Below are 25,526 nucleotides of genomic sequence, written 5' to 3'. Positions count from 1 at the left end.
CTATTGTGCAGCTTAAGAATCATCAAGCTTTCTTAAGCAAATACATTTCTAAGCAAGCAAAATAACAAAAGACTTGGCCTTTGTCTCATTCTCACCAGACCTGATTGGCTTTTTGCCCTTGGGACAGTGGTGGCTGTTATTCATTGCAGAAGGAACACGGCGAGTGAATGGAGCCGGAACCAAAAGCAGGCAGAACCAACTCTTTCTAGTTTTGTTCCCCTCCTCCTCCTCCTCCTCCTCCTCCTCCTCCTCAACAAGTTCTACAAGGGCAACACATATACTAAGGAGGAAGAAGCTCACAGCTAGTCTCACACCCCCCCCCCCGGACTGGTTGTAAGTAATGATGCAGGCAGGTGGGGGTTGGTTGAGCAGAGACTAGGGTTGGTTGGGCAGTGCCTCATTTGCTCACATGGCCCAGCCTCCACTACCTTGGCACTGTGATCTTACCTGGACTTGCATCTTCCAAGGAACCCAACTATATCAACAGCTGCCACCTTCAAGCTGGTACATAACATGGTGCTCTTTCTCCATTTGCAAATATTAGAACCAAGACATACAAAAATAAGGACCGTGTAAGAGCTCAGCTGTACAGTAACAGATCACAGAAAGCAAGCTACACCACATCTGATTAATTCCATCATCTCTCTGGTTTACACAGCAAGTACACCAAAATTCCAAATTTCCTTTTCTTTGTGGATTAGCAGCAGCCTTGTATTGTGCTTTATGTCTTCCTCCAAGATTGGTTCCATTAAAAAAAACCCTTTGTTTTCCTTGGCTTCTGATAAGTTATGCTGCAAAGGTGCAGATAACATTTCGACAAAGCTAGATAAAAAATTAAAATCAGATTAAAGCTTATTCCATCATTTCACTTTTAAATAGCAAAGTGCACCTTCTCTGGGGATGTTGTCTTAGCCTGTGAGAAAGCCAAACATTAAACAATGTAGTTATATTAACTTATTTACCATCCCCGCTTGCTGGCATTTCTTTTGTTTGAAGAAGCACACAGAATGTCAGAAAGTGGGAACTTAATATATTAGTAGTCTTACAGTAGAATACCATTCAGGAAGGCAAACTGGACTTGCATTGACAAACCCCAGCTATAAATTGAGTACTGTGCCAATATTTATAATTCTGTACCCCAACATGCTGAATTTTGCAACCTGCATAAATTTTGCAAATAAAACATACCTGAATCCTTTGTTGTGGGTATTCTGCTCATGGAGGTGGGGAGAAGAGGCCATACCACTGGCTTCTCTTATTTCAGCCAGCATCACAGATATGTACATCTTCTCAGCTGTAAGGACTAGGGCAATCTTTCCCAACCTGATGCTCAATGGATGTTTTGGCCTAGAATTCCCATCAGGCCTGACCTTTGGCTTTGCTGGCTGGGGCTGATGGGAGTTTAAGTTCAAAAAATGGGGGGGGGGCCTCATCAGTGAAAAAGGCTGGACTAGGAACTTGCCTTTTTTTCAAAATGAAATTTGAGATTCTTAAGATGCTGAATCTCCCCTCCCAATATCGTATTTTGCATATTTGCTTTGCTTCCCTCGTGCCTGCCCATCCACACAAACAAAGTACCCTGGTTATAACACTTGTTTAAATGTCCATAGAACGGCCTGCTGCAGTCACCCTGGCCAACCGTTCACAGCACTAATAAGTATATTCAAGAACAGCTCTTTAATTTTCGTTTGCTGGTGGATAAGTCCTTATAAGACAGCTTGGCTGACCACCACCCCATTAAGTGGTGCTATTTTATAGCAGTGCAACCAGTGGACTGCTATGTGCAGGATCCATTTTGCACAAAACTTTTAATCAGCAGATGGTGCTTATATATCAAGAAAGTCTGGCTTTACATTTAATATTGTTTATGGAGCACGATTACTGTTTTAAAACATAATCGCTTCCACCTTTGTTTAGGTACAGTCACAGGGGACCACGGTCTTCCCATTGCCACTATACCACATCAAACCCCTACTCTGCCTTTAATACAGCCTCTTCAACTTTTAAGCATTACACACAAGGGACTTCCATATAATTTGGAGTTGGTACAGTGGTGTTAAGAAACCTGACCATGTCAGTATCTGCACATTTCCCAATAGCCCTTATGGTTCCTGAGTGGATAGACACTTGCCTGTAGATCCCCCGGCTGTTTTGGGTTCTTCCTCTCAAGCCTGTGTTACGTCCTCTTAAACAGAAGGAAAGAGGAGCAACACGGTGTTCCATTCCCAATTCCATTTTCATGCTTGCAAGGATTCTTCTGTGAGAAATGTTTAACTCCAATAACTTAATATGCCCGGCCTCGCCTGTGCTGCCTGACAAACCCATAGCATAAGGCCTTCAAGATGCTATTGATGACAATTTTGCAAGAATATTTCAGGAAGGATGTTAACTATGCAAGATGTTTCCATAGCAATCCTAACACTTCATTTTTATATGAACGCGACAATCTTTGGATCACTTGTCAATCTTGACTTCAGCTTATTGTAAGCTGTATCCATTATTTCTGCTCAGCCTGTAGAGTGTTTCGTGATACTCGGAGGACTGTTGTATCAAAATAAATTGTACTGAATCTATGTTTTGACTCGTTTCTTTAAGCAAAGAAAAATCAATTTAACGTAACACTGGGGAAACAAGCCACATGGAGGATGTTCATAACCTGTGTAGCAAGATGCAATTAAAGATTTGCTTGCACAGAATAGGGTACGAAATGGAAACGTACAAATACCTGTCAAAGCCACTTTTAAGTTATACACTTCAAAATGTAGGGTGCATTTTGTAACATAGAGAAGTCCCATTTCCTACAGCTAACTTGGCTTTCTTCCTGCCAGCCATGGCTACAACTTTTTCAGACCCAGGAACCACCTTGAACGCAAACACGCCATATCTTAAATTTTTAACCATATATTTTTATGATGGTAGGGTTCCTGTTGTGACCCACCTTAGATCAGGCCATGACCACATCAGCTGAGGACCACTGAAAATGACAGCTCCGCATCTCATTCTTGCATTCTTATCTGTAATGTCTAGAAATATGCAAAATGTGATTAACCTCAAGCTGTGAATTTTCCTGACCCATAAGCAACAGCTAGTTAGTGGAACCGCGGTAATGAATATCACTGTGTTCTTTCTAAATGTTATAGATAAGGAGGAAAAGGACCCATAGGCTTGTTTCTTCAGCAGCAGCCCCTTGTGTCTGAACATCTAGTTCCAATTCAAAGAGCAGAAGAAATTGGGGAGGGGGCGGGAATTCACCTGAAATACCGTATTTTTCGCCCTATAGGGCGCACCGGCCCATAGGACGCACCTCGTTTTTGGGGGGGGAAATGAATAAAAAAAATATATCCCCCCCCCAGCCGCGGGGCTGGGGCGGGGGAAGCCCGAGCTTCCCCCGACCCCAGCCCCCAAAACAGGCTGCTATTCGCAAGCCTTGCGAGCCCGGCGGCAACTCCCGCCTCTCGCGCACTGACGCCTCTCGCTCTCCAGGCTTCAGCGAAAGCCTGCATTCGCCCCATAGGACGCACATACATTTCCCCTTCATTTTTGGAGGGGGAAAAGTGCGTCCTATAGGGCGAAAAATACGGTATATTGGGGGAAATTCCACTTGGCTGCTGTCACTTAAGACATAGAGAGCAAGGTGAGACTTGCACAAATCAGGTCATTTAGAGCTTATTAAAAACGCGCATTCGGAAACAATGCTGAATGATTTAATGGCATTTTCAAATTGCAACAAAGACACACATTGAACATCTAAAAAAACACAATCAAATCACCAGAATATCAGTAAACAAAAAAACAAGTGGTTCTACACTGACATACGAGTATAGGATTTTCTTCCTCTGCGGAAGTTGGTTTTCAAAGACTTAGGCATCAAAATAAGATTCTTCTGATTTCTGAAATAGGTACAGATGTTTTCATTTTTTAAAAAATGATGTGCACTGTTAGAAGACCACATATACACAGAGAAAGACAGACAGACACAGGTCTTTGTGATTTGCCCAGTGATACAGCGATCTTATGCAAAACTAAGTTTCAATACTGACAATATGTAACAGTCACTTTCCTTCTATGTGAAATGCAAGACATAATTAAATCAATACTCACAGCAGTTATTAGAAGACCTGTTCATTATCATGTGAAGACCAGAAAATGTGAAATGTATAATTGTTTTCACTGCTACCATTCATCTACTGTTGGGCCAGGCACCTGTTGCCTCAACACAACACTTAACTAACTTGCTCCTTTCAATGAAGCCAAGACATGTGGCTGAGTGGGAACAAGCATGTAGATACCTCTGCTACAGGAGGGTGGTCCTTTGGTGATATATAAAGCTCAGTGACAGCGGGCATCAATTTCACGCTCCACTGTTGTTATTTCATATGTATTTTAAAGATGTAAAGACTCCATTCATATGAACTGTCCGTGCAACTGGCACCCATCATCTCTCACTGAAGGTGGAGAGCTATGAGCCCAAGCCACTCAATGGGTGGTTCCCAAGTCAATGAGACCACTGAGAACCCAAGCTCTACCCTAAGGCAGGTCTAGACATTCTAAAGGAGTTTGTTGCATTCAACTGAAATGCCTGCAACACCCATTAGCTAGGGAGCATGTAGGCAAAACATTGTCTTTTAACAAAGATAAATAAAGGAGTGATGTGGCAAGATTGCTTCTCTCTACACTGCTTCCCCATCCAGTCACTCTGTGACAAGACCCAAATAGAAGCACATGCTGCAAAACGATATAATAAAACATGCAATAAAGCCATCCACAACTCATTTGAGTTTTGCCATCGAGTATGGGTAGAGGATGACCCGGATTAGGGAAGCAAAAAGCGGTATCTCTTATGGATTTTAAATCAAATTCCAAGTCATTATTTACTTCTCATTATACATTTGATAATATAATCACAAGCCTCAGTCATTTACTCGTTCCAGGCTTTAGCGCTACATCACAGATTCTTTTGCCCCAAAGAGATCAAGCTATTCACTTATTATATGTTTCTTGCATTAATTCTCTTCTCCATAAACTACTTTAACTCCTATATGACATGCTATAACGTTATGTCTCAACTTGCTATGATTTCAGCACTCTCATAAATGGTGCCTCCACTCTCTCCCCTAGAGTCAGCTTCTCAAGTTCCTATTGGACAGTGCTATGGAACACAATAACTGGAGGAGGAAGTGGAGAACTGATCAAGGAAGTGTAACTCAAAGTAATGTAGGGGAATTAATTTTAAACCTTTTATAAGCAACCTACATTACCACTTTGATTATTTTGGCTCCAACCCTGAGATGTGGACAGACAGTTTAGAGAAGCACTGCCTGCCCTCAGCTGCAAATACAACATCTATGAAGGAGTCCTAACGTATGGTCTCATTAACCTTCTTCAAGACAGTTGGTTATCAGAGGTGCTTGGGAATATTAATCGCACATATCAAGCTGACAACACAACTTAGGAAGAGCAAAACCCATCTAAGGACCGCCTGTCGAATGGTGTGAAACAACACAAGGACCTTCCTTCCAAGTTAACAAGTTACGTCTTGACAAAGTACAACCTTGAAATTTGGTATGATTGTCTTCTACTCTTTATGACAGCACATTGGAATGAGACCCAAAGTGTGTTATCAAGGTCAAACAGCAAGATTCATAGTAGCCCCACATTCATTTTTGAGGTAGCACACTTAGTTGCAATGGCCAGGATCCAAAGAACAATGTTAGCATGACCAAGGGTTGGGGCATGTCCAACGAGCTGCCTTACTTTTGTCTTTGAACAGCAGACCCGCTCCCAAGCACCATGCCATATTACAATCTGCTTCTGACAGGCCACTTAATTTCAAAAGTGGCTTGCCACGTTTATTGGCATGTATAACTAGTCTGATCTTTTGGATCTCTGGCATAGTGTTGTTGGCCCAAAAACAGAACGTTGATGGGAGAGGTCCCATTTTGAAATATGTTAAACACAGGTGCATTCTTTTTAAAACAAACCAAAAAAACCCTCAAGATTTATTCTTTTTTATAATAAAAAAACTTCACAAAATGTAGCAATGTAAATCCTTCTTAGATACAGGCCTCACATTCTCTAGGAAATTTCATCTGCCGCTTGTGGTTTATAACAGCTGCTATAAACTAAAGTGCTTAAAAACTTGCTCAGATTGCCGTGATTATAATATTTTGTAGTTTGCAGTTATGTAAAATACCAAAACACAGAATGGTGGCTCCAGCCAACAGGGTAAGGGTGAACCAGTTAGTTCTTGAAATGTATAGGAATATACTCAACATGGCAAACCAACATTCTATGCCCAATGCTTTAAAAAAAACTGTATTTTCCCCTTAAATTGGGAATTGAAATAAATACTCCAATAAATAAATACATTGGAGTGCTCAAATCAGACTCAAATACTACATTGGAGTGCTCAAATCAGCAGGAGTGCTCAAATATAGACGGGAGGGGAAATCTCCACCATACTTCTGAAATTCACCCTTCATCTTAAGTTTAGCCCTATACGCTCCTTAATCACAAGGCAGATATGTAAAATGATGAGGGAAAGGCAGACTATATATTCTTCACAATAAGTACACAGAATTCACATTTAAGTCAAACATAATGCCCTACTGTTCATCTAGGCTGAATAACTTATGAACACTTATATGCTCCATAGGAAAGCCATATATCCTTCTACTCACCAGTGGATGCCAAGTTATAAAAGTCCATATGCAAGAATCTAGCTTCTTTGAAAAGGTCACATATTTTTTCTGTACATTTCATGCAAACTGTGCACAATGTGGTAACAACATTTGCAACACACTCCCTTTCAAGGTGCACCTTTTATGTTAACAGCAGACCAGCTTACAGGAAAGTCTGCACAAAAAAGTCTATGGCAACAAAACTGAGGGGTTTGGGAAAGAATTCTTTCAGCATCTCATTTTTCCTGAAGCAAGGCAGGAATATTGATGTTCCACCCAATAGCCTGCCGATCAAATCCACAAGTGAACAGATTGCAGATCGGGTGGTCTTCGCTCCATGCTGAACAGCAAACCATTCTTCTATGCCCCTGTGACAACAGAAATGCCTGTGTTAGAATATTGGCTCCCCTACCCATCCCTGCCTCAAATCAGCCACTTCCCCCTTCCACCTCCAACATTTCAGGATGAAAAGGAGAAATGCAGGGAGGTTCTGAAAGTTCTTCATGATCCTTTTTCACTCCTTGGCATCTCCAACTCTGGGGGTGCAAAAGAGGTGGGGGAGGAAAAGGCTTTCAAAGTTTCCCTGCACTTCTCCTTTGCACCCTCAAGGTTGGGAGGTGGAAAGGGAAAGCAGGGACTTACGGTGAGTTACAACCCCTCCCTATGTAGAAGCCCAGATTCCAGTTTATCTGAGGGAAGTACTGGAATGGAAAACACTCATTTGCTTCTGAAATAAGAACCTGAAGGCCATGGTTCATTTCTGCGGGCCAATGGCCCCAATCGAAAAGAAGGTTCTTATTAGTACTGTGAAGTCGCATTGTGAAATCTTACTGAGATGTTCCTAGGAAGCAGTTCATAATGAAATGAATAATAATCCTGCTTTAAAGGACAAGACTTTGAATTGGGCTCAGAAACAGGCTTAATCCAAGGCAGTTGTTTTACACTGACAAGCTGTGTTCAATATATGCAACTTGACGACTGTTAAAGACGTTATCTTTGGATCAGGTATTCTGCTATCAATATTTCCAATTATGCATACACACAGAGAAAAGAGGTTGGGAGCAGGGATCTTTCCTACATATAGAACTCAAAATTCTGGTACCTGTCTGTTGCTGCGAGGGAGCCGTGCTAATCGCACTCCAGACATGTCAAATAATCTAACCTGCCGGTTGTCATGTGGAAGGGCAATGATTCTTTGGCCGACACAAACATTAATCCTGCACAGGAGAGATAAAAATAAGCTAGGGAGCTTGACAAATGAGAACCGACAGTTGTTCAAGTTCACTGAAAATGATTTAATTGGAGGTTTATCTTGTACACATTTCCCGCAAATACATATTACTTTATTTTTGCAACAAAATCAAGTACTGGAAAAACACTTGTTTCTAAAGATGATGATGATCAAAATTCGCACTGCCGCTGCCACCACACACAGCAATGTAGCAAGAACATCAATGCAAGGCTTTCCTCATGCACACATGAATTTACTTGGGTTCCCATCACCACCAAGAACTAAGGAACATTTCAGAAGGTCATACATCCAAATAAAATGCTTTAGCTGAATGAACGAGAATCTTTGGATCTAGGCCTTTGGACATAGGCCTGTTACATAAATTCAGTTAATTGTTCATGAAAATTCAAATATTTTCAGTCGTGCAAAACAGGTTAAAAAAAACAAAAATTCTAAGATGCACCAGACTAAGAGGCCTGAAATTGGTTTTGCTTTGGTGTCCACAGAATGGTCCACTGGAACCAAGCTCTCCACTCAAATAGGTAATGCTTCAGAGCCACATGCTCTCTTTGAGATACAAAATCAGTAACTAGTCCGTCCAACCCAATATGCAAGTGGGATCCCCACTAAGAATTTTTAACTGATTTGCATGCAATACTCCACCTCTCTACAATTCTCTCTCTTTGAAGAGCCCAAGTGTCATGGGCGCCACCATTCTGAACATACTATAATACTTTCTGCAGAAACTAGGCCCCATGACTAAAACAGTACCACTGAGATGTCTAATCAGAGTTGTTACTCTGCTGTACATGTACATCATTAATCCCAAAGACATAGCACCCATTGTGCCTAGTTTAGCATTAGAAAAAATAATAATAATTCATGAAAACCAAGCCAATACCTCCTATATTTAACCAATTGGACTGTTTGGGCTTACCTGTTTACTGCAGAATCTGTGCGAATAGTGGCAATAGGCGACCTCATATTTTTCAAGTCCCAGACTTTCACAGTACGGTCATCACTACCCGAAACAACATTGTCTCCCACAGTGAAGACAGCTGAAGTCACAGTGCTTAAAGGGAGGGGGAAAACATTAGAGCCATATTAGCATTAGAGCCATTATTACCTAAAACAGACATGCCATTTTTCACTTTTACAATACAACATTATTCTGGAGGGGGGGCGTGGACAGAATCAAACTTTAAATCCAATGATTTTAAAACCCTAACAAGTGAATTACTACTGGAAGCACAAAGTTTGTTGCTAAAAACTGCAGGGCACCGAGATCAATCAACAGCATCCCTTATCAAACAAGAAATTTAATATTTTTAACATACAAGTACATGTTAAAATAAGGCAACTGATCTCTTCCACAAGAGATGAGACTTTGTAAGATATATAAAAATCACCCTTCAGTCATAAGGAAAAAGTGGACGTCATGTTTCTGTGTTATGCCTACTCTAGATCAAGATTATTATTATTTTTTTAAAATGCCATGTTTGAATTACTATTAGCAAATCAAGGATCAGAGGATAAAAATATGTAACCCCAGAAACCAGGAGCATGTTATCTATTACATCTGAAAGGACAAAGACCGAGGTTTTAAGGTATTGCTTTAATTCTAGTCTACAAAACCTTGAGCTTGTTTCCACCTACACAGCACGCTAACAAAGCCTTTCTTTCCCTCCCCTGGTTCATTACAGTGTGCTTCTTAGCTCAATTTCTATGGATCGCATTTAATGACCTATCCTGTATAGCTTGAGGGTCATGCACATCAATTGCTCAGATTTTAGTAATTTTAATTTAAGGTGTCAAGTTGCTCCTGTCACTTCTATTGTACTGTGAGAATTTGATTTCATGTCCTATTCAGCCTACTGATTGAGATTAGTATTACCCAAGTCACCATGGACTAGTATGTGCAGGCCCTCTTAATTTAAATTGACATCAAATTAAAGTCTAATTAGATCCAAACACCATTATGTCAGTGGTACGAAGTTTTTTAATGCTGTATCAGAGTGCCACTGGGTAATTATGTGGCAAGAACTAAAGGTCTTCACTTGAGCTTTCCGAGCCCAATACCCAATTACAGATGTCTATGCGCCTGACCTACTGTGGAGGCACAAGCAATTAAGAACAGCCACAGAATCTATGGAAGATCTCCACTTACCATACACATTCACAGCCAGGAGAACGTCTTCGCCTCCCAAACTATATGCATTACATACGGAAATAAGTCGCGCAAGCGGAGCATTTCACTGTTCCACAACGTATGACAATAGATTTGATTCTTTCATCATGCATTAAAATTATTCATCTAGTTAAGATTTAAAAGCTTGTATTTTCGAGAAACCATTCAAAGCTCTCTGCTTTTCAACTTCTGCTCAAGGACCTGAACACTTTTCCCCCCCACTTGTTTAAATTTGCATCTCAAACTGCATCCCAAAAGGTTACAGTATAGGTTGCATGTGTTGTTGTTGTTGTTGTTGTTGTTGTTTGAAAAAGACAGAAAAGACCAGAGATTAACTCTTTACTAGCAGTACCCTTATCTTATGAATGCTAGATAACCGAGAAGATCAAACACAGCTAGTATAAAGATTTTGCACAGAAGAAGTAGATTTTTAAAACGTGTAAGATTGCATTATATCACAAGTCCATTTAATCCAGCACTTGCATGCTCCATCTGACAGGGGGTCTCTCCAAGGTCTCCGAAAGAAGCTTTCCCCATTTTTGCTCTCTGAGGCCCTGTTTATCCAGAGATGCCTTGTGTGTGCTAGAATGGATGACTGCCATATTTCAGTGATTTTCTCAAATGTCTTGTATGTATGTATGTATGTATGTTCAATAAGATTTCTTACCTACCCTTCACCCTAAGGATCTTGGGTGGGTTACAACAATAGAATATGCAATTATAAAAATAACTAAAACCATTACAATTATAATGCACATCAAACCCCTTCCAAACGGAATGGAACAGAACAGCTGAATTGAATCTAATCAGATTTCTGTTCTGGTTAAATCCCCTCTATTTCCAATTTGTGCTTGCCACTCTCCACCCGCTATTTCCCTGAAATTCTCCATTGGGCAAATGTACAACAATCATTTGAACCTCTCAGCAGCTTTGGATACACCCTATGGTCATATCACTGAGTGAAGTGCTTAAGTGTCATTCAAATGCAAATTACACTCTGCTCTACCACTTATTCTCAACATCTGATCCGGGAGGCAGTAGAGATGGCAACCCAATGTCTGGCATTAGTTCAAAGTGGATTGGTGTGAACAAGAGGGAGATGCTGCTATCCAAGAGTGCTTAAAATCTGTAAGGGTTATGTGGCCTATTCTAGGTAAGGTTGCATTCGCCTTAAAGGTCTGGGTGGTTGGTTTGGGTCTCCTTGGTGCAATAATTTCCTCACATATTCAGGTGAAGAGTACTGCCTTTTGCCAACTGGTTTACAAGCCGTAACCATTTCTAGAGGAGACAGGCCTGGCCTCAGTTATCCATGCCTCAGTTATCGAAGCTAGATTACTGCAATACTATTGATGCACAACTGCCTTTAAAAGATAGTCTGGAAACTTCATGTGATGCAAACCTCTTTACAGTAACATACTAAAACCTATTAGCAAATAGGAGGGCACATGGCTGGCTTTCATTTCAAAGTTGAGAGAATACAGTTACATTGATTTCAGATACCAGAGTAAAGTCTCAAGAATATTTATTCACCATAAATACCATGTCTTAAGCTAGGTGTGATATGTGTATGTTGATTTGGCTGTAAATGTGTGCGTCTACTGTACATTAAAGGGTCTCATTTTGAAAAGGAGGCATTCAATAAGTATAACGGTCTGTTAATAATTATTACTAAAAGCTGAATAACCTTGAAGGATGTACACTTTGTACTTCTATGTAAAAGAAATACTTCCCAAAGCACTCCCAAATCTTCATGTATGAGCTTTCCTTTTATCCAAAAACTGAACACCAAGAAAATCTGTTTTCCTTGCAAGCACTTTGGAGTAAATATAGTCTTTAAGAATAATAAGAGTAATAAGCTGTAACAGGAAAATCAAAGTTTCTTATGGATCTTAAAGACTAACTCAATGCACTAATGCAATTTCTTTTAAGTAGAGAGCTGGATTAGTTAAGTCATTAGAAAGATAATAACGCCACATGTGGTATCATGGAAGCTGATCTGTAACCAGCAAGAGTTGGCTGTTTTTAGTCTTACAGCTCTGGACATGTTGACACCTAGTGACTTAACTCCTACGTGTCATGGGCTTTGAAGACACTTGAACTCTGGATGCAAGGGAGAAATGTGCTAAGAGGAAGGCAAATCCACACCGTGATCAACTCCCACCAGGAAACCAATGTCCCCACTATGGAAGGACGTGTGGCTCCAGAATTGGCCTCCACAGTCACTTACGGAATCAATTGTTAAAACCGTGTTTATGGAAGACAATCTTACTCGGCTACGAGTAATCGCCAAAGAAGAGAAGAAGAAGAAGAAGAAGAAGAAGAAGAAGAAGAAGAAGAAGAAGAAGAAGAAGAAGAAGAAGAAGAAGTTCATTTTTAACCTCACTCACCTAATAAGAGTCCCCACTACCACTTCCCTGTTCACTTCACGCATCTAATGAAGTGGGCTCCTGCCTACAAAAGCTTATGAACCAATAGATTTGTTAGCCGTTAAGGTTCCAGCAGACACTTGGCTTTAAAAAAATTAAAATTGTATATACTCATGCACACAAACACCTGCCATGAATGATTTCAATGAGCAGGAAACATTCTCACAGATTGTTCACTAACTGCATAAAGACATCGAAGCAACCCTTTAATTACCATGCTCCTTTATAAGCAGTCTGTCAATTTAGGTCCTCCACAAATGGCACCTCATGGCACAACAACACACTAGGAACCGTCATTTCTTGTCCCAAACCTATTACAGCTTTCAGCTTGTTTAACAGGTAGCTTTCTTTGACATTGGACTACAAGATCACCATTCCTGCAACAAACAATACAGGAGCAAGGCCAACTTTTATACATATGGACAAAATTGGAGGCTTGACTCTAAAGTCAATGGAAAGCAGGGGGTTAAGTAAAGCACTTGATTTAATGTGTGGAGGCTTATTAACAAAACACATACTGCCCAAAGCTCAATCTTTGCCGAATCTGGAACATTTAAATACAGAACTGGGGGAACAGAGGGTAAATTAAGATTTCCCCCACTTTCTTCTCACTCAATGCTGGGTTCTCTAGCAACCATGGCCAACTTAAAACAGTGGTAACATCCCCTCGGCTAAATTAATGAAAAATGTCAACAAAAGATCATTAAGACTCTGTGTTAATGGAACGCTAAAAGGCATTAGGCTTTTCATAACTCACGAGTGGGTGACAGGTATCTTTGGGCATAAAAAAAAAAGTTGGCAAAGAGACAATAATCTTACGACACCCTTAAACTGTGGGTCCCCCACAGGGAACTTGGTGTGCTACTACCATTCTCTGGAAAAACTTCAGACTCTGCCAAGCCCCGGCAAAACTCATTTATCTTGTCGTAGAGAGCAGCCGAGCATACACTTCCAGCTGACAGAGTGGCACTTTTTCACCACACACCACTGCCTGATCTGGAACATTCTGCTCCCTCCGTGGGTCTCAATCAACGGAAATACTGTAATGCTAGCACTCCTCATTAGGACTAACAGCTGTCTCCCCAGTCACACAGAGACACAAAACTGTTTTGCATAACAATCTGCTGAAATTTCACACTCATGGGGGAAAAAAATATGATGCTGAAAATGCTGGACCATGAAATGCTGATGCGGTGTGCTGTTTGGAACCGCTTCAAAAAAATTAACACTGCAGTGCCCATTTCACTCACACAGCATGATATTTTAGAGAGGGTTGCCGGTGCATTGTGGGGGTTGGGGGGTGGAGAGAGAACCAGATAAATCCATTACATTCTGGGAAGAGGTATGCCTGCTGCAAAATGCTAACGTGTGGAGGCAGAGATTGCAACTGGTTTAAATGGTAGTTCGTGAATAATTACCATTTCCCTAGCATGAAGTAATCCTTATTGATCACACGGCAAACGTTAGCAAAGTTAGCCATTCAGAAACATAATGCTAATGGTGAAGAATACGTGCAGAAACATTTGGCTGGCGGGCGGGAGAAACATGAGGACAAACTCTGAGTGGGGGGAAGTCAGCCTGACCAAGTTGCCAACCATCAGAATATATACCCCCACCCCACCCCCAAATCATCGTTAAAATAAATGGGGGATTTTGAAAACAAGAAGCTCCTACGTAAGTTGGCTATATTCTGTTATCAAAGGATGCAGTAATGGTGAGGAATGCACAGGGCTATGCCATCGCTGATGAAGCATTCTAGGCAGATTGGTAGATGTGGGCACAAATGTCCTATATCTGACACAGCATATGTAGAGAACCAGTAACACGAGGCCTACTGTCACCTATTCCATGGAAGTGAAATCAGACTGGGTGGGAAGAGATGTGGGCCACTGCCCTGGCCTCCCACTGCTCCAGATCCTTCTGTGGCCAGTTAGGTCAATACATGTGTACATGTGTCAAAGCACATCCAAAGCCTTGCTGTTGTTATATGCATGGATACAGAGGAAGAAATGGGATTTAATTGTTGAATATCTACCTCCGCATAAATTTAAGCTAAAGGGTTTTCTTTCCAAGAATCTAAGAAATGCCAAGGTTCCCAAAGTCTCATTAGGATTTTACTTACAAGCTACTATACCATACAGACCAGGCAACTGTTCAAGATAAACTGAAACATGTATGTGTCATTAAGGAAAAACACCATTCTTCCCGAACTACTCCTATCACAGAAAAGTCTTAAATATAGATTTTTCACCCCACAGATAAAGATGAGTAACTCACATTTTGTAGGGAGGTCACTGCTTTCAAACAATAATTCAGTCTTGAGTACACATGCACTTATGTATTAGAGTATTCAGTGAGACCAAGTGATTATACCCAAGATCAGGGCATCAATCTTGCATTTCTCTACAATGTACAAGCTTCCTGGCCTACAAACGAATGTTAAAATGTTTGCAGAAGCTTATGTATGAATTTCCCTTTTCAAAGCAACTAAGCCTGCAATCATAACCACACTTAACTGGAAATAAGCCCCACTGAATTCAATAGGACTTACTTCTGATTAGAAATGTTTAGGATTGCAATGCAAGTTCTGATTCCAGTTTTGGTTCTTTCTTAGTAAACATGCATTAGTAAGATGTATTTTTAAAAAACAAAATCTCATCCTGGTATCCTTATTTTCTAGCAAGAATAAACACAGCTGAATTTTCTTAGCCTTAGTCACACTCTCCCTTGCAAACACCCTCTTATTATCCAGTGTTGAAAAACTTGCCATGTCAAGCCTTGTTTTATATTTTAATCCTGAAGTACTACATACACCAGTATCATGTGGAAGTTTCTTTCTTACATCAAGTGTCACCAAGCCACAGAAGCAAACATTTTCTACCTGCACTTAATCCTTCATGCTGATCTTTCTTATCTAGAGAAAAAAAATATGTGTTTCTAAAACACACAAATTTAAGCTAAGGCACCCGAAAAATCCTACTGAAAAAAACCATGTAACTTAAATTTTCAAAAACTAAACCACAAACTGCTTTGTTTTATAGTCTACATAGCTAAGCTTCCCATTCTTTATAGAAACTGCGTATGCCTGAAATGTTAAAGATAGTGTTTTTCAGGTTTAAAAACAGAATTAAGGCGCCATCTGCTGGAACACATCCAGATTATTCAACCCAGCTTGGTTAACTAATTTTAAACCACAGCTGTAGAAGCATAGCTTGCATCTGTAAATCTGTAAATCAAAAGCTTAAAATTTTGCAGTTTCCCACTTGTCTGGGGCAGCAAACATGCCAGCCCTATCTTTCAGAACAAAGAAAACTGCACAATTTCACAGAAGAAACTGGATGAAAGCACCTAAGGGTCCCAAAGATCACTTGGGTGTTTTTTTTAAAGTACCAAACATATTTTGTGTTAGCTGCTTTTTTTACAACAGAAAATATATATGCACACACATTAAAATGGAGTAAATAGGCACAGAATAATCAGACTGGATCCAAAGAACTGTGAGGAAGCAAAAGCTCCTCTGCAAATACTCAACACGAGGCTTCACAGTGCAACATTGACACAGGCAAGTTCAGCTTCCACTTGTGCTAGATTCTTTGTCTTTAGTTTTACTTTTCTTTTTTTTTTAAAAAAAGATATTTATTGAAATTTTCAAAATGTTACAAAAAATAAAAAAATAAAATAAAAACAGAAGAAAGTACAAAATAAAAATAGTTGACAAAGTAGAAAAGTAAAAAAAAAAACCCTTCCCACCATATGAGTAAAAAATTCAAAATAAGAAAAAGTGACAGAAAAAAAAGGAAAATACAAAAATACATCACAAACCTTTAAAAACATTTAAAAACAAATTCCTTATTTTCAGATCCTTAACTGTCATTGCCTTCTTTCTTAGACCTCCTCCTCCTCCCTTTCTTTGTATCCTAGTTATTAATTATCCCAGCAAATCCTTTCCATATTTCATAATATTCTGCCATTGCATTACTCTAATCTGTTTTGATCTTATCTTTCTATAATAAAATAAACCTTAAAGCTTAAAACCTAAATCTTATCCTTACCAACTTCTCATAACCATAATATTCTTTCATAATTCTTTAAACATCTTTGCTAAAGCCAAGTAATTTCATTCCAACATTTTTCTAACATTCATCAATTTTATAAAACAGTTCTAATGGTAAAGAAAAGAGATACAAACAAATCCAATCTTCATCCAACGTCCCTTCCCCCTGGTTCCGGGTTTTGACAGTCCTTATTCCCGTCGATCTGGCCCATTAACCTGGCAACCTTATATCCGAGGCCCTCAAGTCTCTTCCATGTCCCTTCCGCGGCTCTTCTTCATATTTGTAACTGTATTTTCCCTTGTCTCCTGCTCGTGGTAACTCCAGCTTGACAATGTTTTTGACCCTTCTCGACAGATCAGCCCCTTTTCCATGTTCAACACTGAATTCCATGTAGTATTTAAAAGCATGTTTCAAAGACCCTCCAAAATTAAGAGCCCCCACAGTCCCAAACATCTCACGGCCCATTGCCTTATTTGAAAAGTCCAAACATCCCAGCATAGGGGGGTCAATCCAGCCCCCCATTTCCAAACCAAGCCAAACTTTTCCTTTCCAAATCTGGCTTTTTCCAAGTTCATTTGTCAAATCCGAAAAATCATATTCCTGTTGGGCCTGTTCTGTCAAGACACACTCCTGATTTAATTCCTGAGTGGGCTCCACATATTTTCCCACTGTCTGTTCAAAGTTTCCCACTGCCTGTTCAAAATTTCTAGTCGAAGTCGCCATCCAATTCACCTTCTCGTGTAATTGTTCCAGTAGGGCATTTGTTTTATAGAGAGCGCACAACAAAGCTTCTGAATACATTGTCCTGCAAGGTCAGATGCCTGTTCCCACGGTTGTAATCTGTGACAGCTGCCGGCTCCCTGGAGTTAGTTACGGTTTCACAGACTCCCCCTAGGGGGAAGACTTCTATTTGTTCTTGCAACAAAGTTTCCTTTTTTAAGATACTTTGTCCATATATATTCCTTTAAAATGCGAAAGGGAACAGTGGAGTCACTATGTTTCTCTTCTTTTAGCTATCTATCAAAAACACTTGTCTTTGGTCAATGAACTTCAAACGTCAGTCCTGACACCCCGCTCCAGGATCAGGACGGAGGAAAGTTACTTTACTTTAAAGTCACTTTAAACAATCCAAAAAGATCCCCCCCTTCTCCTGCTGTCAAAGGGGGGTTCCACAATTTTAAATGGTGAAATCCAATCTTTTAAAAACGATTTTCTGAGCTCTAGTTTAAATTGTCTTTGCTTTATTCTGTTTACAAAAGAACGGAAGGCTGACTTCCTGTTTAGACTTTCCCGTTCCGTGCCAAATTAGAGTAGAATTTTTAAAATCCAATTCCTTCCTGCTCGCTAGTCCTTATTTGATGTCCAATTATTCAAAGTCTAAGTACTCACGGGTGCTTATTTTAAAGTCCAAATTGTCCCAGGAAAAAGGCAGCGCTCTCCGGCAACGGCTATGCGGCTTCGCTCCACGGAAATAGCAGTTGACTCACAGCACCGCGCCACTTCCCCCTCTTCTCTTCAGAGCCCGTTAGTGGGTTCCTTAGCGGGTTGGGGGGGCGCTAAAGGTGCCCGCCGAGTCCCATGGTCACAGGCTTCATCCGCCTGTGATTTTTAAGAGGGTCCCCGCTTCGCCGTAGCGGAGAAGACCCGTTTTCCGCGGAGCTAGTCCCTCCAGTTCAGAGGGAGTCCGCCATTGCCGGTGGCGCCACCCCGGAAGTCTAGTTTTACTTTTCTACATGAGGTGTGAAACAGCGCTTCCGTCACTGGGAAGTGCCACCCATTTGCGGAAGGGATCTAATCAATTAGAGATATAGATATATCCAATATATGTAAAAACCGATAGATCTTTACTATCTAACGGAACTATCCCTTTAGAATCAAGAGATGCATCTTTAATTAAAAGGATGTTCCTTCATTATAAAAACTTTTAAAAGAGTTACAACTAATTTCATAAATTTAGTTTGAAAATAGAGACCTACTGAATGTGCTGTATTATTGCACCCTGGAGAGGCTCAAAGAAAACTTATGAACCTGTCTTCTATATAGCATCTTTGGGTGTAATCAACTACCATGTAGCACGTAAACATAAGTCAGCTCAGTTGTTACTTAACCCTGGATTCTGCCTGGGATGAGAGCAAGCCTCAAGTGTACATGCTCCAGCCATCATGGGAGGAAATAACTCAACTAGGCAATCTAGTGTTTATTTCCACCGAAGGTCTTCCTGACCCCAAGAGCTAAATCTTGTTACAAAAGTTTTCAGAGTGCCTACGTACACACTGAGCTGTACACCATCAAGTGATAACAGATGAAGAGAAAGATAAACATGAGGATGTATATCTGAATCATGAGGATGGTGTGTAGGACTTTTCGCTTGTAGACTAACATGACTGCTCCCTGTTTAAAGGCAAATTCCTAATTCGTTGATATAGTGGGCTACAGATAAAGAAGCAGACAGCCACGAACAAAATGAAAGAATGTTGTCTGGAGATAAACGATCACTAAAGTTACTGTCAAACTATTCCTTCAGGTGATACCAAATATCGCTAGGCTGCCAATCCATAAAAAGTGTTTGTCCTGTATACATCTAGTATCTTGATCATGCATACAATACAAATTGTTTCCTCGGTAGCTTCCACTTTACTGGAATCACTGGAGGGAATTTTGATGTTACTAGCTCAAAAAATGCAACAAGCTGTGCTTTTCAAGTAGGAATTTCATCTGATCAGGGCAGGGGGGAGAGAACACTTTTGGAGCACCAACATAATCACTTGCTTATAATCACTAGTAGCTTCTAAGGAAACCAGCTTTTGAGTCTTTGCTACAAATGTTATTTTCCACCTTCACATGCTAAATCTCATTTTTAGCCTGCCGTTTCTAGAGAACCTTAAAGAGTTACCGTAGTTTTCGCTCCATAACACACATTTTTTTCCTCCTAGAAAGTAAGGGGAAATGTCTGTGCGTGTTACGGAGCGAATGCTTCCCTCCTCCGTGGCTCGCTTTGAAACAGCAAAGCGGGAGAAGAGCCGCTGAGTGGGGAGGAGAGAGGGACAGAGAGCCTGCTTCTTTAAAGGAGCAAAGCAGGAGAGCCGCTTACACGAGTGTAAGCGGCTCCTGTCCGGTTGGCTCCTTTAACGCAAGAGGCTCTCTGTCCCTCTCTCCTCCCCACTCAGCTGGCTAAATAGCACTAGCGGGGGGGGGGGGGAGAGAAGCAGAGCCTGCTTGCTTTAAAGGAGCAAAGCGGGAGAGGAGAGGAGCCTTCTCCCCTTAAACCCCTCTTCTGCATTATTAGCAGCATCCTTCTCCACCCACCCCACGCGTGTTCCTTGTCCCTTGAGTGCTTTTCCTTCCCTCCCCACTTAAAACGTGGTTACAAAGCACAGATCCACATGGATCCTCAGGATTTTTGCACTGGGTCACCCCAAATTCACCATCAGATCACATAGAATGTCCATGGCTACAGTTTGCACCAAAAAAATCATGCACCCACTGTTGCCTGGGGCCGCAGTGGTGCAAAAACGTGGTTACAAACATGGATCCACATGGATCCTCAGGATTTTTGCATTGGGCTACGCCAAACTCACCGTCAGATCACATGTCTGTGGCCACAGCATGAACCACAAAAATCATACATCCACTGTTTCGTTTAGAATATTTTTTTTCTTGTTTTCCTCCTCTAAAAACTACGTGCGTGTTATGGTTAGGTGCGTGTTATAGAGCGAAAAATATGGTTGGCTAGATGATGTGGCTAACTAAAAAGAAAAAGAAATTATGTATATGGAGATCTGCAGTACTCCTTACTTATGGCTAGACCTGCTAGGAAACTCTAGCACATTTGTGGGATGCTAATAGACTGGTAATAGACAGAAAATTATGAGAGAAAGGGGTTGTTTTTAATGCGTTCACCTCTATTTCTTGGTGTCAAAAGTTGCCATTATGGAATTCAATTTGTCCGAAAGGTAATTACACAGCTAATTACAGTGCTAACAAAGCAGCTTTTTAATTTAAGCAGCACTAAAAACTACAGGTGGGGGGGAAAGCCTAGCTTTTTCATCTAAAGCAGATGCCTAGAAATGTTGACACCTCTCATTCCTTAAACTATTTATTATTATTCAGTAAGCTTAAATGCCATTCTACAGCAAGGCTGACAGTTTACAGGAACATGCAATTATATATTACATACAAAATAAAAACAATTAACAGGGATATAGGACTCTAGCGCATAACCCAGTTCAGCTAAAAGCTTATTGAAACAAGGTGTCCACCTGTCACTTGAAGGTCATAAAGACAGAGGAGTTGGTGAAACTTCCTGGGAAGGTATGTTGGGCACCACCACCAAGAAGGCTCCTGCATGGCCAGGCACCACAGTTCAGATTGCAGAGAGAATTTATCTGGACAATCTTAAGATGTGGGGGGTGGGGTTATACAGGAGGAAGCTTCCTGCTGATAGGCATGATCTGTGGGATATTAGCATCCAAAATGCACATGAAATGGGTTAATTGCAAGAGCTGTCATACACTCTATGGCAGTTATGGCAGTTGGTACAGTTATGGCACTTAGGAGAACAGTCTTAACAGTCAGAGCAACTTAAGAAACATCCACCTGCACTGTATATTTAATCTGCAACTGCAAGCACACTTTAAAAGAGAGTGTGGTTTTTATGGGAGAGAAAAAGAGAACTAGTTAAGGGGTCAAACAGCCCAGGGCTGTCTTCCGCATACTCTCCAAATGGAAACTAAGCTGTGTAGGGTCCAAAACAGCCCTTTGAATTGAGCCTAAAATCAAAAAGGTAATTACAGTAGATCTTTCAGCACCAGTTCTTTAATGCTGCCTGCACAAAGTAATATTCTTGCTACAACTTGTACAGTGCCTGTATAGAAGACCAGTGGGAGACCCAGGCAAGCTCATCTGAACTCTCTAAAGGAAAAGCAGGACATAAGATTAGTCAATTACTTGTGCTGACCTGTGGCATGCTGAGAGTCAGTGCGTGGATCCCACACTTCTAAGGTTTATGCTTCTGAATGTTACCTCCTTCATGGACTTTGAAGAACACTGCAGGGCATGTGATTCTACTGCCTTTACTTCTAGTCTTCCTGCCAACTGCACCATTGTAAGTGAGCCCTGGCAACTCACTTGACATTTAACCTCGATCCTTTGTTGCTACTACTGTGAATAATTATTGCAGGGCTTTTGCATGTCATGTGCTCTTTGTTTTGATAGTATCTTCCAGCTGAAATTTGAGCAGTTCCAACACTTTCCTCTTTTTTATATCTGGGGAGGATCATTATGATCTTCAAAAAAATGTTTTTAATATGCTTATGACTGCTTGCTACATGGTAACCTGAACCTAAGTCGCAGCACACACTGCAACATTAAGATTGCCACGCTATCCCTTGGAAATTGAGTAAGACTCATGTAGATCTGTCCCCGTTGCCTCTATCTGAGGGACTGCCAAAATCCAGGATAAGCACTCATCAGCAGATTATGGCAGCTGACCTAGGAAAACACCATTTGACCTTTAAAGGAGTCCAGAAATCCCTACTACAGCACAAATCTGGGGGGTATATTGAGCAGAATCCTATTTTGATGATTTATATACTGTATTTTGTTTTGTAAACTGCTGTGCAATCATTTTAAATGAAAAGCAGAATATAAATACTTCAAACAAAATCAAATACATATGAGCATCCCTAGTCTCTGCTAAACCTTCTGTTAAGTCCTCCTGCTATAACACTGGACAGGCCCTAGGACAGAAATTGAAAACCTATGGACCTCCAGATGTTGTTCATCTGCAACTGCCATCGTCCATGACCACAGGCCATGCTGGCTGAAACTATTAAGAGTCACAGTCCAACAACATCTGAAGAGCCACAGGTTCCCAAGTTCTGTGTTAGAAGAACAGGGCTGCTCCAACATCCCCCAATGGGGATGGCCGCAGGTTCCTCACACCTGTCCTGGGGTGGCAGGACTTTTCCAGCAGCCTTCAAGGTGCAATGGGGGCTGCTGTTGGAAAACCAGCCCATTGTCTAATGGTGCTACCCTTTTCCATAATGCAGCATAGCTACAGTTTTTTAATGCAGCCTCTTGAAGTCTCATTCTCTGCAATAAGAAGATGGGTATCTTATCTTAATTCTCCTTGGCACTAACGAAGTTTTAATTGGGGTGGGAGAAAAGAGTTTTGATAAGAGAACATCTCAAAATGATTACTGTTAAAACCTGAAGAGGTCTGAAAGTATTTGGTACAAGTTCATCCAGATAAACACTGCGAAGAACTGAACAATGGAAGATAGTAACTCTCTCAGCACACCAGGTCTGGAACAAAAATATATATGAAGGACTACACACATGAGCTGGATTTTATATTTATAAGACGTAACACAGGTGCTGTTTGTAAGGAGGAAAAAGCTGGAAGAATGGCTTAATGGCAAGTGAAGGATGACAACTGGATACTGTATAAGAAATGATACAGCTATGGGAAGAAATGATGGACATATGTTTGCAACAGGAGAGGGAAACCTGATTTTAAGAAACTGCATTAAAGTAATTTGATTCGATTTGAAATAATTTGGAAAAATAATAAAAATAATTCTAAAAAAGAAAGTAAGTGTCTTGTACAAGTAGCCCAACGCAACCAGCCTCCCGCTTAAAAACTTTAAGAAACTGCTGTCACTTACTCTGTATGGCCCTGAAAGACATTCACAGAATGGATAGAAGGGTCTCTGAAATCCCACAGACGGAAAGTCGTGTCTCGTGAGGAGGTCACCACAAGACGTTGGGTGGGATGCGTGCAACAATGTGTAAGTTCTTGGTCGTGTCCTACAACCACAGATGAAAATATTAAGGCATTGAGAATGCATGACCTTTCAATTCCACAAACACTGAGGAGGAAAAACATCAGACACAATTCTTATGCTTTGGTGGCAAAAAGGTGGGTTAGAATTTTACTACCTACCCCAGATTCCTGGGCCATCATCGCTAACATAGTTTCATCTAAAGGAATGCATTTACGAGCATATTGTTGAAAAGCTGTGACCAGAAATGTCAGACAAGTTAGTCTGCTCTTTGCATGTTGAGTTCTTTGTGGCTTAGACAAATTGTCGTCAAAGCTGATTTGCAGCAGCTGTTTACAGTGACTGAATATAAAATTTAAGGCCTATGCTTAGAGCTGCAAAATCACAGGGCCGCAAGGAGCCACAAATCATCTAGTTCATCCCTCTACTTTAGGTACACACTGCAGTTTAATCTCCTACTAATTAACACACAACTGCCACATTATAGCTTGCCACTGGCGACAGAGCAGCTGCACACAAGTTATACCATGCCCAGTGCCTACAGACACAAAATAGTTTAGGAAAAACAATCTAGATGTCATTGCTCTATAGGGTGAGAGTGGTGAAAAACCCCCACCTAGGTAACTTGGTAATATGACCATATGTAGGAAAGAACCTCTTAATTAAAACTGAACCAAATTCCACAAAACTCTTCATTGGGCAGAAACTGGTCCAATAATCATAACCACATTACACGTTTCATTTCTTATGTCTAGTTAATTGAAGGCTTTGGTTGCACATCTGATGATAATCCATGATATATTAAGCTTCTGTGGCTAGTATAGCAGGTGGAAAATAGCTATAGGAGAAAGCTACATAAGCAGAATGGCCATCTTGGTCCATGTTTTGTGACAAAGATCTCATTTAAAAATTTTAACTGATATACATTTTGTATGCATAAAGCAACAATCTGGCCACTTCTGCTTCACATATCTGTTATTAAAGGCAACTAAGCTGCCTGATCACAACAGAAAAGCAAACCCTTTGTAAACAGCTAGAAATATATTCTACTCCCCCTTGGGAGTCTGTTTTCAGATTGCACACTGACCCTTTGGGAGAAGAGGAACATGGAAGTTCAAAGAAGAAATGGGGCGACACAGAGTACAGAGGAATCTCACATTCATAATAAACAATGGGGGTTACTCTTCCTTGCCCGGAAGTTTGAATTTCTAAGTGCCACATTAACAGTGGCAGCCTAGAACCCACAATCAGCCTCTGAAACAAATGGACAAAAATGAAACTTCCACACAAAGAGGTACCTGTCAGAGAGTGCACCAGTTCAGATGTCTCCACATCATACAGGTTTGCTGTTCTATCCCATGAAGCTGTCACAGCTTGCTTCCCTCCAACTAGCCAATCAGCTGCTATGACTACACCTTGGTGGCTTTTTAGGAAAGTTAAAGGAGCCCGGATGGTGGGACAATCACTAGAACCATCTCCATCTCCTTCAGGTTCATCTTTATCAGAGAACTCAACTTCATCTTCTCCAGACATTTGCTGTTAATTTTGAAAATATTTAACATGTATTAAAACTGCCCAAGTTGAAAGTGGCTTCCATGATCCGTAATACGGGATTAATCTATCACAAACACAAGGGTTTCTGCTATCAGGATTCCCACTGTGCAATATAATGCCCAAAGCAGGTAATCTGTGAGAGAGATAGTGAGTCAGATTCCATCAGGCAAAGGATAGCTGAGCTGTTGAGAGTGTCCCTATTAGCATAGTCTCAACAACAAAAGAGGAGGAGATACTTGAAGAAGACATGGGATATAGGAAGTAAAGTTCAAAGATGAGTGATATTTAAAGGTAAAGGGACCCCTGACCATTAGGTCCAGTCGTGACCGATTCTGGGGTTGCAGTGCTCATCTCGCTTTATTGGCCGAGGGAGCCAGAATACAGCTTCCAGGTCATGTGGCCAGCATGACTAAGCCACTTCTGGCGAACCAGAGCAGCACATGGAAACACCGTTTACCTTCCCGCCGGAGCGGTACCTATTTATCTACTTGCACTTTGATGTGCTTTCGAACTGCTAGGTTGACAGGGACCAAGCAACAGGAGTTCACCCCGTCGCGGGGATTCGAACTGCCCACCTTCTGATCTGCAAGTCCTAGGCTCTGTGGTT

General features: G+C 40.9%; 1 protein-coding gene across 2 annotated transcripts in view; it reads right to left on the bottom strand.

Annotated features, from left to right (window-relative positions):
• Positions 1-3,688: 3,688 nt before the first annotated feature.
• Positions 3,689-25,526, bottom strand: part of WDR37 (WD repeat domain 37) — a 41,861-nt gene continuing 20,023 nt past the window's right edge. For both annotated transcript variants that reach the window (XM_080975589.1, XM_080975590.1), the window contains 5 exons: positions 24,664-24,901; positions 23,249-23,390; positions 8,849-8,983; positions 7,783-7,897; positions 3,689-7,048 (listed from right to left, as the gene is read on the bottom strand). In XM_080975589.1, coding sequence (XP_080831715.1) covers positions 6,917-7,048; positions 7,783-7,897; positions 8,849-8,983; positions 23,249-23,390; positions 24,664-24,901 — 762 coding nt within the window. In that variant the 3' untranslated portion in view covers positions 3,689-6,916. The remainder of the gene's footprint in view (positions 7,049-7,782; positions 7,898-8,848; positions 8,984-23,248; positions 23,391-24,663; positions 24,902-25,526) is intronic.

The sequence above is a fragment of the Podarcis pityusensis genome, assembly GCF_964106645.2.
Source record: "Podarcis pityusensis genome assembly, chromosome: 12".
NCBI classification, from domain to species: domain Eukaryota; kingdom Metazoa; phylum Chordata; class Lepidosauria; order Squamata; family Lacertidae; genus Podarcis; species Podarcis pityusensis.
Note: the sequence above shows the minus strand (reverse complement) of the source record. Positions and strands in the feature narration are given on the sequence as shown.